General features: G+C 43.6%; 2 protein-coding genes across 2 annotated transcripts; both read right to left on the bottom strand.

The window, feature by feature from the left end:
• Positions 1 to 1,001: 1,001 nt before the first annotated feature.
• On the bottom strand, positions 1,002 to 2,901 carry LOC129115405 (uncharacterized). The gene is made up of 5 exons (XM_054626926.1): positions 2,782 to 2,901; positions 2,171 to 2,365; positions 1,845 to 2,069; positions 1,622 to 1,774; positions 1,002 to 1,528 (listed from the first exon to the last, which is right to left on the bottom strand). Exons 1-5 carry the CDS (start codon positions 2,899 to 2,901, stop codon positions 1,355 to 1,357), a joined length of 867 nt encoding a protein of 288 aa, XP_054482901.1. The 3' UTR covers positions 1,002 to 1,354.
• Positions 2,902 to 10,184: 7,283 nt separating this feature from the next.
• Positions 10,185 to 13,187, bottom strand: LOC129115404 (E3 SUMO-protein ligase ZBED1-like). Its single transcript, XM_054626925.1, has 3 exons — positions 12,563 to 13,187; positions 11,519 to 12,248; positions 10,185 to 10,363 (listed from the first exon to the last, which is right to left on the bottom strand). Exons 1-3 carry the CDS (start codon positions 13,184 to 13,186, stop codon positions 10,185 to 10,187), a joined length of 1,533 nt encoding a protein of 510 aa, XP_054482900.1. The 5' UTR covers position 13,187.
• Between the last annotated feature and the right edge of the window lie 589 nt (positions 13,188 to 13,776).

Here is a 13,776-nt window from a genome sequence, read left to right as displayed (position 1 = left end):
CTGGCATTTTTTTTGAGCTGAGAAATTAGCTGTGACCATATGTATCTTTGGCTGTCTGACAGTGTGAGAATACTTACTCAAGACCCACACAAGATGGCGGCTCCGTGTGCCGCGGCTGAGAGGGCGTGGCGTATCTAGTGTTCTATATATATCTATGGATATGACAGCAATTGGGTAGATGAGGCTGCCTCAGATGATGGTGAGCTGTTCTCGGGAGTCTGGTCTGTAAATTACCAAAAAATAATATCATGACACACTGTACAATATTACAAAATGTCTGTTTTTGTTTTTGATTAGTTGTGTGTTGTGGTTTTACATTTCCGTTTCCAAGCAGAAAGAAGCTTTCTGGCTTGTACAGGTCTTAACGCTGTCATCAAATCAGCCTCCGTTACGCACGTAGATCATCAGCCATCTCCACACCAAGGGACTGCAAGTGCTCTTCCAGGATGGTTTTGATTACTGCTGGAAGTTCTGGTAGGAATTCAGTGATGGCGACATCTAGGAAGGTTCGCTCTGCGTCACACATATTTGCACTGAAGAACAAATGCCACCTTCAAACAGAACAGAAAAGATTATATACAGTTTATACACTTAAAAGGTGAAGTAAGCTATTTATTGATGCTAATATAAGTGTTAAATCGCTCTTTATTAATACAGTGATCATTTATATTTGTGCACGTTTCATAAAGCCGATCTCTCAGTCACTCGCTCTGCATGTAATCGGCAAATCAACTTTTCGGGGATCCCAATGCCTGTATTGATGGTTTTTATTATGTTTTATCACACTTATGGATCTGAAATGATGCTAGATAACTCGCTGCTTGACCCTTTACATTGGAATGCATGAATCTGGTGCACTTTGAGAGGAGAATATGCACTTAAATCCTATTCAAACAGTCCTGTGTATTACTGTAGATGGGATTATTGGTGTTGTAACTTTGCCTTTTGTGTCTTCATTTACAGATTTTTATGTTTTTGTATAGTAATATTTAAACAAAAAATGCAAATATAATTTGCACAATTTATTTACAGATTTTTGCCTAATGCTTAAACACTAACTGTTTTTTACATAAGACACTTTGTTCAAAAATGAAATCTCCTGCAACAATGGGCAAAACACATCTTTTTAAATTATAAACCTAACTAAAATTTGAAAAGAACACAGACTCACACACATGAAAAATAAAAAATAAAGCTAATTGAATACCAATCAGTGTGAGCCTTAGCACTACAAATAGACCTCAGGTGAGCTCAGCTCCTTTGTGAGACAGTGAGAGTCAGGGGAAGAGGACAAGAGAGCGACAGGAGGATGAGGACAAAGAAGACAACAGACGGAGAACTGTGAAGTTTTTGCTCATCCACAAAGGCTACATCCAGCCTGGGAGCATTTAATTCTCCTGGGCTTTTTAAAGAAGAGCTCCAGGGCTCTTCTGTAGGGGAATTTGGTGGTGGGGGGGCCATTGATGCTGACTCTCAAACAAGTCGCCAGATGCTCTCCCTGTAGCCTGTTTCTCAGGTCAGTCTTCACCTACAATACAACAAATAGTAAACCATAAGTGGGTGGAAGTTAGGCAATAACTAAATCATTGTTAATAATAATAATAATAATCTGGTGTATTACCCTGTTCAGTGTTGAAAAGTCACGCTCACAGTTGACACTTGAGACTGGAATTGTGAGACCAATGGCAGCCAGTTTATTGAGTCCAGGATAAAGCTGACCCCACTCGTCAATCTGTGACGCCAGTCGCGTCATTATCTGCTGCTGGTCCATGCCCTGAAACAAAATGAGCATTAATTAAGCTACAAAACCTGTCAAACCTACTGAAAATTTGTTATGTTCATACCTGGAATGCTCCTATCAGGATATGTTGCCTGAAAGAGGTCCACTCTTGGATCACCTGGTCTCCTGTCAGAAATTTATTTGACAGGAGTTTTAGATTCCTCACACAGACAGCCTCGTCCTCCTTGGCAGCCTGAGGCCCAAGAACATGGAATGCTCCTAGCAGGTCTAGACTCCCAAAACGCCTCTCCAAACTCTCAACAAGCGCATCGAGATAAGGTTCCATCACCTAAACATAATAATAAAATAAAAACATATTTGTTAGTTTTTCTTAATATAGAGCATTTAATAGCAATTGCAAGACTTGTTGTACCTGATTTTAAATCGGACCCAGAGTTGCTCTCGGCTGTGCTCCTCTAAGGAGCCTCTGTGTCTCCGGTTCCTCTCCTCCTCATGGACTACACCAAAACTTGATAACCCTGTAGGGTTATCAAGGTCTTGGTGTAGCCGTGAGAGAAATGATCCAGGAGGCTGATGGTCTCCCGCATCCCTTATGGTTCTCAAAATGGCAATCGTCACAGGAACCTAATTGAACAGGGATTATACATTTATTGTAAAAGCAGCCGAAAGTAAGAGCCTCTAGCATTTCAAATAAAATCTCACCTGGTGTTTCAAAGCCAGAAAATTTACATTTTCCTTCTGGAACAATTTGGAAAGGCAGGCCAGGTGAGGGAGTACATCTGCCTGCAGGTAGACTGCAGCCACAAATCTATATGTTGCCAGGAAGGAGTATAGCCCCTTGGCTAGTGGGCAACGGTTGACTTCTGACTCTTCCGCCAAGGCAGACAGAACTGCACCAAGGTTGCGTTGCAGGCTCATTATGGCAGAGTGCTGTGACAGCCAACGTGTGTCCTTCACCTCCTGAAAAATATTATTTTTTCATGAGATGAAAGCATAAAACCCATTTTTTGTTTTTTTGCTTTTCTTTCTGCATAACTTGCCTTCACTTTTAGGTCTGCCAGGCCCAGGGTCTGTGCTGCTGCTTTCAGAACAGATGTTCTGTTCGCACTGTTGCGAAAATAGAGGTGGAGCTGCTGCAGGTGGTCCCTGAAGGTTGCCATGTAAGGCACATTTGAGGAGGCATCCTTACAGGACAGGGCAAGCCGATGTGCCGCACAGGCAACAGACACCAGCCAGGGAAGTTGTCCTGAAGCTGCTTGGCCACTCCATTTTGTCTCCCTGCATCAAGTCGAAACCATTTACTTTGTAAAATGTAATTTTTTGGGATAATTGTATACTAATGAATCAGCTCAATATGCATACCAGTCATGACAGCAGCTCCATCTGTACCTAACCCATACAATTTGGATGTAGGAATGTCCTTTTTCTCAGAACATCCCTGATGGCTGCAACAACTGTGTTAGCTTTGCCATCAGGGATACTGATCAGGTCCAAGAACTGGCTAAACAGCTGCCCTTCCTTATCAGTGTATCTGATAAAGACAGATGACAAAATCAATTCAAACGTGTCACCTTTTACATATATTTAATTAAATAATTTGTACTTTTATCGAACAAACTTGCCTAACATGCAGATCAAGTTGACGATTTATGGCGACATCTGTGGTTTCATCCACCTCCAATCCGATGGCCACAGATGCTCGGATCTCCTCCAGAATAGGCTCTTCCACCACAGTTGATTATTTCTAGCATCTCATCAATGATTCGATGGCTTGTATAATTTGCATATTTCCCAATCTTAAGAAGATAAAAATGAAACAGATATGGTTAATGTTGAATGAAAAGAAAAAATATATACTAAAAGTATGGCATTTACCTTTAGCTTTTTGAAGTAATAATAATAATAATATCTTTATTTTATATTGCGCTTTTCAGATACCCAAAGTCGCAGATTACAAAGTCATAGAGGGGGGGGTAATTACAGACAGGGGACAGTACAAGCAGGACACATTTACATTTACAGGCAAAGAAGGGGGGGACCTACAGACAGGGGGACAACACAAGCATACACAGCACAGGCAGAAAAAACAGAGTTATTGAGATGTAACAGGGGGTAGAAGTGTAGGCAGTTGGGTAATGGTGGCTAGGGATAGGGAAGATCATAGGCTTGGGTGAAGAGGTATGTTTTGAGGCGGGACTTGAATGTTGTGAGTGAGGGAGAGTGGCGAACAGATTGGGGGAGGGAATTCCAGAGTCGGGGTGCTGTGCGTGAGAATGCTCTGTCTAACCAAAAGTTTTTAATCGGGATGTTGGTGTAGTCAGGGTGAGAGTGGAGGGCCTCCAATCCGAACGGGTGGCTCGGGAGGGGCGGTGGGGGAGGAGGAGGTCAGACAGGTAGGGGGGCTAGGTGGTGAAGAGCTTTGAAGGTGAGGAGGAGTATTTTGAAGTTGATGCGCTGCTTGATGGGGAGCCAGTGGAGAGAGTGGAGAACGGGAGTGATGTGTTCACGGGACCGGGTGTGGGTGAGGAGGCGGGCAGCAGAGTTTTGGACCATTTGGAGTCTATGGAGGGAATCACACCCCAGTAGCTCTGCGAGTTCAAGGAGAGCAGGGTAATTTGTGTGGTGTGCCTGCTCCCTCTTTGTGAGGTGATAGAGGCACTTAAAACCTCCAATCACAGCCTCATGCTCCATCACCACCATCGGTTCGAGGGCAGCCAAAACTGAGCTTGATCCTATGGAAACAAAACATAAAAATAAGAAAAATAGATAAAAATACAGCTTATATGCAAGTATGCTGGTTACCTGTTTTGGTCTATTTACAGACCATATATGCAAAATGTTACCTTGCATCAATGCAGAGTGAGATTTCTCACTGTCCTGGTGATGTTGGGTTGAACGGTGTTTGTCCAGGTAGTCAACACGATAAAGTTCACACCCATTTTCAATAAATGGTCTCTTGGCCACACCTCTTTTGGGTGCTTTCTTGTGTTGACGACACAAGCGACAAAACATTCCTGCAAGTAACAAGACTTTAAATATTTCATTTTTTTTCCAAAAAGAAGATGGTTGCTCACTAAGGTAATTTATAATGTTAAATACTCACCATGACCATGGATGTAGTACAACCAAGGCTTGAACCTGGGGATATCAACCCAGTTAGGGTCCCACCCAGACAGCCTGTGGCGGGTTTTAGATTGTGCTGCGGATGCCCCTTGCTCCTCTCGTTCTTCTCCTTGCTCCTCTCCCTGCTCCTCTCCTTGTCCCTCTCCTTGTTCAGGATCTACCACTGCACCCTCTCTCTCTTGTTCTCCTTGCTTCTCTCTCACTTCTCTTTCCTCCCTTACTTGGTCTACCTGTATTTTATAAACTTGAGCACTTAAACAACAAGTAAGAAATGCTAGAACATCTTATTTGATTCCTTCAAATTACCCTATATACATGTATTTGTAATGTTCAAATAATATCACCTTGCATTATGCATTCAAATCCAAAATACAATTCTCATTAGCTTGAAAGTTTGCTTCCCTGATTTGCTTTACTAACCTCAGCTCCTCCATTGTCCCCGTCTGCCTTTCTTTTTCTAATCACCCAGCTTTTTAGACTCATCTGCAAATGTAATATATATTATTTAACTATGTTACATATATACATTGTGCACAGTGCATCCCTTAAGAGCTTGTACCAGCCTTTTAACCTCTGAGCCCTAAGCCATTTTTGAGATGTTTTGGTTCGCCTGGATTTATTCTCTTATTAAGATTGCATTCATCACCCTTATAATGCATAGCTGTCAAGCTATCATTTATTTGGGTCACAACCTGGACTATCAGAATATGTGTGCTGCAGTGATGTCGTTTGAATGTAGGAAATTATCAATTAGACAGTAAAAAAAAAAAAAAAGAAGCAAATAAATATCTCACAATTATTTATTGATATGACACAAAAAAAGGCAAATTGATTAAGCTTATTATTGCTTAAAACACTTCTTCTTAGTCTTGGGAGTCAAAAAGTGATGAGAAAATTATAAAATAAATATAAGTTATACATAATAGAAACTATTCATGATCTTTTAAGAAGTCCTTAGGTTTTTTCCCTGCATTTATGCTGATGACCACATGCTTACAGGCGATTAGCATAAATCCCTAACTAAAATACGCGATGAAAACGGATTTTATATGGCAATAAAGAACAACATCGGATCTAACAGTATGGATTCATTTTTCAAAGTTCCAGAAAATACCTAGGCTATAAATTCCTGACTGGATATAAGCTCCTGTAAAGGCTATGATTCTTTTTGGTTCTTTTTGGTGTGAAAGCAGCATCATGCTGCTTTCACACCAAAAAGAACCAAGAGCCAGTTCCGGGCTGGTGCTAGGGCCAGTTCCAAACAGGTTCCAGCCTTATCCCAGTTAAGAACCAGTTGGTTTCACACCGGCCAGAGCCAGCCATGGAGCCGGCGTGAGCAACGTCATGACGTCACTGCAAACGTCTCCGCTTTCCCAGACGTCACTGGCAGAGAGTAGTGAGCTTGGACAGAAGCATACTGCCGACATCTTTCTTTATTCTGGGTGGAAATAGTACCATAGTTACGCCATTAAATGCGTTTATGGAAACATTTTTAGCGAGAAATGTGCATTTTACTTTCATAATGTTCGCTCGGTGAATGTGAAGGATGTTTGGTTTGATAGTTATGACGAAGAGGGAACGCTCCGTTCACTTGCATGGACATGGACTCATCTAGCTGCGTTGGCGCGTTGACGCGTTGAACCACCACACAATGATCAAGCGTCAGGTTTGGCGCGTACTCGCGTTATCCAACGCGAGTAAACGCGTTGGATAACGCGGATAACACCAACCGACCACACCAACCACACCAACCGCATGGTGCCCCTTTCACATCGCCGCAAGATCGGAGCCGGTGATCCCAAAAAGAGCGACAACACGCACACACACATAGGCCTACACACACACACACACACACACACAATACTAGAGGAAAAACGGCACGGAGGTTGCGATTTATAGATACAATAAAATGATTGGGCTCAGAGGGTTTTTAACACTGGTGGTCATGAAGCGACACATTTTAGCAACTTACTTTCTCTCTCTCTCTCTCTCTGTCTGTCTCTCTCTCTCTCTCTCTCTCTTTCCTTCTTTCTTCGATCTTCCGCTTCACTCGCTACTGCTAGAATGAATGTATTTTTCTTCTTTGATGTTGGTTACGTGACGATGTGCCGCGTGCTGCGCAATTGACGTTACGCGCTGTATATTTTCTAAAAGGAGCTACGTAAAAAAAAATAAAAAAAATTAGGAGAAGGATTTTTATTGCAGCGGCGGAGAAAATTCAGCAGCGGCGGCGCGCCGCTGCTGTGTGAACGTGGGGGAAACACTGACGAGGGAGGGGACTGCTAACTGCAGTCAGTGACAGGAAGTTAGCTAAACTGACTATTCTGCTTAGTGAACCTTTAACAGAGCAGGGACATGCATCAGCCAACACTTATATTAATGTCAAACTATTTACAATGAGAAGTAAGTCCGCTTTAATTGGACTTTATTTTTCCACAATACTGTGTTTTAGTGGAATGACTTGGTATCCATCCAGAATGTAGGATACCAAAGGATAGAAATCGGGCAGGTCATCAATGTTGATACACTGTAACCCAAGACTGTCCTTTGTCACAGAATACAGATGGTATTCTGAGAGGAAGGTGCCTTTGTGGATATCCATCAAAATATACACAGATGTGTCATTTTGAATCAAGATGAGTAGAAGTTCACCAAAGTCCATATACTCATCATTTCTGTACACAAGAAACTGTCCTTTTTTATATGCAGTGCCCTTATACTGAATGTCTGTGGTAACTTTGGTATCGTTTTCTGAAAAGGCTAACTCCCTGACTGCATGTTTGATAGTGTCACTGTAGAGGTTGGGATAAAACGCACAGCTCTCCTTCACTTGCAGTAGTGTACCGCATTCTTGCCCAGCTAAAAGATATGCCTGATACATCTGATGACGCTCTGACAAAGTTTGACAAATGTTTTTGAAATTTTTCAAGTGTCTGGCACATCTTTTGAAATAACTGTGTTTACTTTCAAACCTAAGGGTCCATAACCTCATCAATGGACCAAATTTCAACAACAGTGCTGAATAATGGCGCAAATAGTGGTGCTTGGGTTTTAGTTGAATTTCAGGAAACAACAGCTTTCTCATCTCCAAATATTCTTGGATCAAAATGTCAACATATGCTATCTGCGACAAGGAAATTTTCTGAGCACAAATAAGATCTGCAATGTCTTTTAACTGGAGAGCTAACTGCCATACTTCATCCTGATGGTTTTGAACTTTGTCACCAATCAAAACTGGTAGCAATCTCAAAAGGTTCCAGTTTTGAACGGCTTGCCCTGATAACTTTGCTCCGTCAGGTTTGACAGCACATGGCTTTGTGAGCGCTTCAGATCCTTTATACTTAAACTGCTTGATGCGCCTGTTTAAGAGGGAGTATGTGAACCATTTTTTCATTTGATGCACTGAGACTGGATGAATGCAAGTGATAACTGATCAATTGCTGGTGTTTGCTTGCCAGAGTAAGTGCAATATTCCTGAAATTATTTGTGTGTCGAGCTACTTGTTTAAAAAAACTGTGTTTGGCCTCAAACCTTATAGTCCATACACCCACAAGAGGCCCAAAGCACCTGATCAAGTGTGAGTAATGCTCGATATAATGGTGTTTAGGTTTCAGCGTCACACCTGGGATAAGCTCAAGCAACCTGTGTCTGTGCTCAGACACTTTGACATCAAGGTACACAATGGTCTCGTGCGTGTGAACAGGTGCCACAACAAACTCTACGATTTCCTTCAGGTCTAGTATCACTTGCCAAGCCAGCTCACCCTCTGGTATAAGGTCCCCTATGAGAAATGGAAGGAAACGTATTAGGCACCAATTTTCATGGGAGTTGCCACCTATCGTTTTCCTACTGGAATAGGCAAGTGGTATGATGTGAGGCCGATTTTTTTTGTCACTCCACTTATAAGGAAATTTGAGTATACGCGTGTTAAGAGAATCCAAACTGAAGAACTTCTTCGAGATCAGAATGCTCAAACACAGTGCTAGTTCAAATGGGACAATGCCCTCAAACAAATCGTGTACTATATCTGGGGGGTAGCCTGTGCTGACGTGAAAATGTTGAAGATGTTTAGTTAAAGGGCAAGCTCTCTTCACTCCAAAGCAATTCGTTTGAGTATCCTGTAGGGCTGTCACGGTTGAGGAATTTTCACCGCGGTGAAAACAGGGGGCGCAATATCGCGGTATGCGATATTATTGCACAATTTTTTAAAATGCCGTTTAAAGCTAGGGTGGGTAATTTCTTTACTGTAATATTTGGCAAAACTGTCCTAATAGCCAGTCAGCTATATGTAGGTGAAGTGCTCTGAGAATATCTGCTCATAACTTTGCTCTCCCCTGCCTCTGTGGGCCGCACCCAAAAATTGCCACCGCTCATGTACACTTTGACCAATCAGAGCGAGGCTCCGATTCTCCGTTCTTATTGGCTGTGGGACTGTCCGGTCACCTTGGCAACGACGTTGGTGCGTCCCTGCGTGAGCGTTCACGAGCCTAGCGGTCTGACAGTTTTGTACTACTACTACGGCGGACAACAAATGAATAGCCATGTCTTCATCAACGGCCCATAAATTTCCCATTCCCCGGATACCATCAACTAACACCACTAAGACAGCGAAAAAAAGAGGAAAGACACTTGTTGAAAGGACAGCTACTAAAAGGGAGGCGGAGAGAGCTCGAAATAAAACCAGAGTCTGGGTACTTGTCCCGTATCCTCCAGACACAACAACTAGGGATGACGACCCTGTGTCCCCGAGCCAGTGCTCCGTATTGCCAAACAACAAACTGCCTATAGGCGGCAAACCTAAATTGTTTGTTGTCCTCCCCTGGGTCTGGACGGTCAGCCACAGCACGGACATCATTCCAGATCCTCCTGGCCAGCCGCAGAACCCCCCCCTGCATTATGTATGCGTCCATGTGAGGCAGCATGGAGACACAGGAGTCCAGGAGTTGTCCACAGCATTTCCGCTCTATATCCGTAGGCATCTCCTTGCATTTGGTGCAAATGCACCAGGCTGGCTGCTGCGGGTCACTGGGACCAGGCTGTTGTGGGTCAGATGTGGGATGAGGGATGGACATGGCCAGGAGGTCAAAGATGAGGGATGGTTCCCGTTCCAAACACAGCTCCAGTAGATGGTGGGAAGCTTCTAGGTTCAGGTTTCTGATTCGAACCTGGCCAGGAAATGTACAATTACTTATTACACATTTATACTGAAAATTGGCTCGCCTGATTTTTTTGGTTAAAAGTATGACATGAAATAAACATACCTGCTCATTTGTGATTCGTTGAATCCTGATTGTTTCCACACGGGCCATGTCCTCTTGCCCTATCGTGTCAAGACCTCTCCGACCGCGACCTCGTCCCCTTCCTCTGCCCCTGCCTCTGCCCCTAGGCTGCCTGCCTCTAGCAGCAGGACGTCCGCTGACCCTACATATCCCACGTCCTGTGCTGCTAGGACCTGGGACATAATCGTCCCCAGAGCCAGCTTGGCTCTCTTCTTGGACACTCTTATAATGCAAAAAATTAGCGTTATTGTAGTACAATTCATGACTTCAAAACGTCAGTATATAATATATTGATGACCAGGTTACTAGCTCTGGCAGCTTATGCTAACGAACTACAGTTGCAATTAGTCTGCTATCTTGCTTGGCTGATACAGCTACCTTTCTTAGGCCTACCAGCGCAATTGCAATGATTTTAAGATAACATACATGTTATGTCTGTGAGTAAGATGTTGATGCTATATATGTACTTATGTAGCTATCAGCACTAATGTTTAATTACCTCGGAATCGGACATGGTGTTTCGTCTTCCTATCAATGTAACTGAATTCACATGAACGCGCATAACTGACGTTCGGTGGGAGGAGCTACAGCAGGTAGCGTGGCAGGGAGAGGCCAGAGAGCACGCGACGGAATCTCAACGGCTGTTTTCTCCAAAATCGCCCACCCTAGCTTTAAGCGAGATAATGCACATTTAAATTCAAAACACACCCGTAACCGGAGTTTTGTCAGCGAACTTTTCGGACACAACGGAGCTGAAGGTTTGTGTGGAACCAGTTGCCATGGAGAATACGTCACCACTTTGCCAACAGTACGTTTGTTACTAAATTTATATTTATATTACTTTACTTTGTGTAGTGCCGAACAACTCCCCTTACCTGTTCTAAAATCAGCGCAAAGCACGGCCTCTTGGGGCTTATTGCTTAATTTAAAAAAGGTTATTAAAAAAAAGACGAGGCAATTTTATAACACTTCTTATTTATTGAATGCAGATCAAAGGGCGGTAACGGCACAGATGCAAGTTGTTTCTCCTGATTGAACTTAAAAACTAAATTCAGGAGAAGGCTGAACGTTTAAATGCATAAAATAAAATAAATAATAAATAAATAAAATAATTGCCCGTTTTTTTTTTTTTAAAGTTAAGTAGCCTATACAAAATAAGAGAAACCAGGCACTACAATTTCACATTCACACACACACACACACACACACACATAGGGCGATGATTTATAACTCGGTCATGTCCTTGTTACGAGCAAGGAAAACCAGCATGTTAACCTTATGCGGTTTGAGAGAGGATCTGAGAGGGGTGACAACATTTCCAGCGACACTGAAAACCCTCTCGGATGGTGTGCTTGTTGCGCAAATACACATGTACTTGCGTGCCACTTTGGAGAGCAAGGGAAATCTCTCCTGGTTGTTGCACCACCATGCCAGGGGTTGTCATTAGAGTCGATGGGTTCCTCCTGCAGGTAGCGAGTGAGCTCCAGGTCGGCTCTGGCTCTCTTCGGGACGGTTGCAGACGTGCTTGTCCGTGACTTCAGCAGGTCTCCGAGCGTTCTTTTTTTGGTGGGTGGTGGCACCGCTGTCTGCGCCAAGGACTCTGGCTGGTCAGCAGCTGACGCACTGGCACCGCTCTCTCTGTCTTCCGTGTCCAACATTTCATTGATCAGCGCGCACTTTGTCTCCTCCTCCGCATACTCATCAAAATTGTTGCCCCGATATCTTGGGTCCAGCAAGCAGGACTTTGCCAAAGTTGCTTGTAGAGCAGCTGGTCTGTACTTCTCCTCGAGAACACTGCACATCTTCCGCTTGATGTCTGAGGTCAGAGTGGTGTCCTCGTCTGATGGTTTTAAGACATCTTCCGTGAGGAGTTTCAGGACAGGTTTAATTGATGAGACCGTGACGTAGTTCTCGCCAGACAGCAGATCCGTAAAATCAGCCGCTGGCTTTAACGCCGCGTTCACCGACTCCAAAACTGCAATGTCCTGCCAGCTGGGGATGAGATGCTGATGCCGCCGATCATCCAAAACTCGTTTTATGGCGGGGATTTGCTCCAAGACTCGGTCCACCATTTTTTGTTTGGAGCCCCATCTTGTTGGACAGTCCTGCATGGACGGAGTAATATAATTATTGAACTGAAATAACACCAGCTTATTATTATTTTTTAAATAAAAGTCAACATTTACCATTATTTTTCGTTTCAGTGTATTTTTTTCTAAAAGAAAAATATTTTTTAAGCATCTCAAAAAGCTAAATAATCACAGCAAGACGGGAAAATAGCCTGTCGGCTGCAAGTGCGTTTCAACTAGGTGTTTATTTTGACAAATCATAATATGGAGGCTCAATGATAGGCCAATTGTGTTATTAAGTGGACTTACAGTGGGTTACAATTAAATATAACTTCTGAAAGCTAGCTTACCATTATGAGTACGTGCTGCGGGGTTTGAAGCTCCGCTTGCGCTTTCGCCAGATCCCTCCTCTTCAGCCAGCTCTGGGAGAACGCACCCACTAAGGTGTGGCACTGGCCCATTGCTCGCGATGTGCGATCTTTAACGCTTGCCATTGCGTTTGTCACTGCCAAGTGTAGATTGTGTCCGAAGCAGTTCAGCCACGTCCAGCCCAATTGTCTCACTGCTGCCACGATGTTTGCCCCGTTATCTGTCGTTACGCACGCCAGCTTCTTCTCATCCAGGGACCACTCATCAAATGCGCTGCGTAGAGCCTCTGCGATGTTGTCAGATGTGTGATTCAGGGGCATAAACACTGTTTCGAGGCAGCGTGATTTTAGAGTCCAGTCTGTGGTCAGGTAATGAACAGTAAGACTCATGTAAGGAGTCATGTTCACACTTGACCACATGTCAGTGGTGGCAGAGAAAAAGTCCACACTTCTGAGCTCACTCTGAACTGATGCTCTTACTGAATTGTACATTTTAGGCACAGCAGTTTCTGAGAAGTAGGTTTTTCCTGGCAACTCATATTGCCTATCAAATTTCTCGAGCAGTGACTTGAAAGAAGGTTTCTGTACAGTGGAAAACGGCACCATCTCCTCAACTAGATACCTTGTAACAGCGCCTGTTAGGCGTTTATGTCTGTCACTGTCTCTGCTGTACTTGCCGACTCGAGAAAAGGCTTCGGCGACTCCAAGCTGTCGGCTAGCACCGACATGAGCTGCTCCGCTACCCTGTGTGGCAATCCGCGCCGCAATAGATGGATGGTAGCTTGATAGGTGAGCCCTTAAATTAGTTGTATTTCCACGTTTAACTTGAACCGTTTTGCGGCAGATTTTACAGATGGCCACATCTAAATTGGCTGGTTCCCCCTTTTCATTTGGCTGAAAGCCGAAATGCTCCCAAAGGGACGAGGTACAATTTTTTTTTGATACGAGTGCTGCCATTCTTTCATTCATTCACTTTTTTTTAGACGTTTGTTTTGGCGGGAGCAGGTTACTACTAACTAAATGAATGAACGTTAATGAATGGGTATCATGGCAACGCACGTTTCATTCTAGAATTCCACGGTCAGTTTCATGAACGCGCAACCCGCACCAGGTCATATGCGGTGATCGCGATGGCCCATTATCTACCGCGGTGTGCTCTAAATATCGCGATATTTCATTTTTGCGATTATTGCGAC

This window comes from Anoplopoma fimbria, unplaced genomic scaffold, assembly GCF_027596085.1.
Source record: "Anoplopoma fimbria isolate UVic2021 breed Golden Eagle Sablefish unplaced genomic scaffold, Afim_UVic_2022 Un_contig_7456_pilon_pilon, whole genome shotgun sequence".
NCBI lineage: Eukaryota > Metazoa > Chordata > Actinopteri > Perciformes > Anoplopomatidae > Anoplopoma > Anoplopoma fimbria.
This window is presented reverse-complemented; position numbering and strand designations above follow the sequence as displayed.